This window comes from Mandrillus leucophaeus, unplaced genomic scaffold (assembly GCF_000951045.1).
Source record: "Mandrillus leucophaeus isolate KB7577 unplaced genomic scaffold, Mleu.le_1.0 Scaffold308, whole genome shotgun sequence".
Lineage (NCBI taxonomy): Eukaryota > Metazoa > Chordata > Mammalia > Primates > Cercopithecidae > Mandrillus > Mandrillus leucophaeus.
This window is the reverse complement of record NW_012103232.1, coordinates 482,904-484,043: the sequence shown is the minus strand read 5'-3', so window position 1 is coordinate 484,043 and position 1,140 is coordinate 482,904. Positions and strand designations below refer to the sequence as shown.

General features: G+C 68.0%; 1 protein-coding gene across 1 annotated transcript in view; it reads left to right on the top strand.

Annotated features, from left to right (window-relative positions):
- The window catches only part of TMEM191C (transmembrane protein 191C), a 42,154-nt gene extending 41,020 nt beyond the window's left edge, over positions 1 to 1,134 (top strand). The window contains exons 2-5 of the mRNA XM_011987360.1: positions 29 to 126; positions 276 to 353; positions 699 to 755; positions 853 to 1,134. Of these exons, the coding sequence (XP_011842750.1) occupies positions 29 to 126; positions 276 to 353; positions 699 to 755; positions 853 to 1,107 (488 nt within the window). The 3' untranslated portion in view covers positions 1,108 to 1,134. The remainder of the gene's footprint in view (positions 1 to 28; positions 127 to 275; positions 354 to 698; positions 756 to 852) is intronic.
- Positions 1,135 to 1,140: the final 6 nt, after the last annotated feature.

Genomic DNA, 1,140 nt, shown 5'->3' with positions numbered 1-1,140 from the left:
AGGGGGCGGGATCCGGGGGTGGGGTGAGGCAGGACCGGCGGAGAGGCCGGCACCGCCCCAGGACCCTGTCCGCAGGAGCAGTACAACAGGCAGCTGCAGGAGCAGTGGGAGGAGCTGTCGAGTCAGGTACGTGCGGGAGATGGGAGGGCCTGTCTCTTGGTTCCTCTCGGAAGTCCTGCCCTGGTCCCCGCCCTTGTTGCCTTTCCGTCCCTGTCACCCCGACACCCGTTCCTCCAGAAGTCGGTAAACCCCGCCCTTACAAGCCCCGCCCCTAGCTCTTCTACTACGGAGGGGAACAGCAGAGCCAGAAGAGCACGGAGCAGCAACTCGCAGCCCGATTGGTGACGCTGCAGGTGCTTGAGCGGGACCCTGAGGTCTTTAGTAGAGGCGGAGCAGCAGCATGAGCGGGGCCATGACCACCTGGGGGTGTGGCTTGCGGCAGGCCCTGGCGGCGTGGACTGGGCGGGGATGTGGGCGGAGCATAATCGCATGGGGGCGGGGCCCTGAGGGCTAGAATGGGGCGGAAAGCGGAGGGGGCGGGGCCACGACTAACTGGGGCGTTGCTTACGACGGGTCCTGAGGACGTGGGCAGGGTCATGGTCGCCTGGGGGCGGGCGCTGAGGGCCACGGGCGGGGCCCGGAGGGGCAGCGGGGTGTCGGCCTGCGGACCTCCTGACATTCCCTGGGTCCTTCTCAAGAATGAACTGGAGCTGGCGGAGACCAAGTGCGCCTTGCAGGAGGAGAAACTGCAGCGGGTGAGGGCAGAAGTGGGTTCTGTTGGAGGGTCGGCTTTCGAGTGTGGGTGGGGAAGGGCGTGTCTCCCCGGAGTCTAACCCAGGTGTCCACACCCAGGGCGCGCTGCAGACAGCTGAGGCCTGGGCCATATTCCAGGAGCAGACCGTAGTCCTGCAGGTGCGGCCCCACTCGGACGCCAAGGTGCCTCCCGCCTCTCCTCCCCCAGACCTGGGGCGGCAGGTCTCCCAACCCGCCACCAGGACGCCTCCCCGAGGCCTCAGTCCGCACTCTCACCCGCTCCAGGAGGTGCAGGTGAAGGTGATGGAGGCTGCGGAGGAGCTGGACGCCTGGCAGAGTGGCCGGGAACCGTAAGGGAGTTGGGCCTGCGGGCGCGGCGGGGCACTG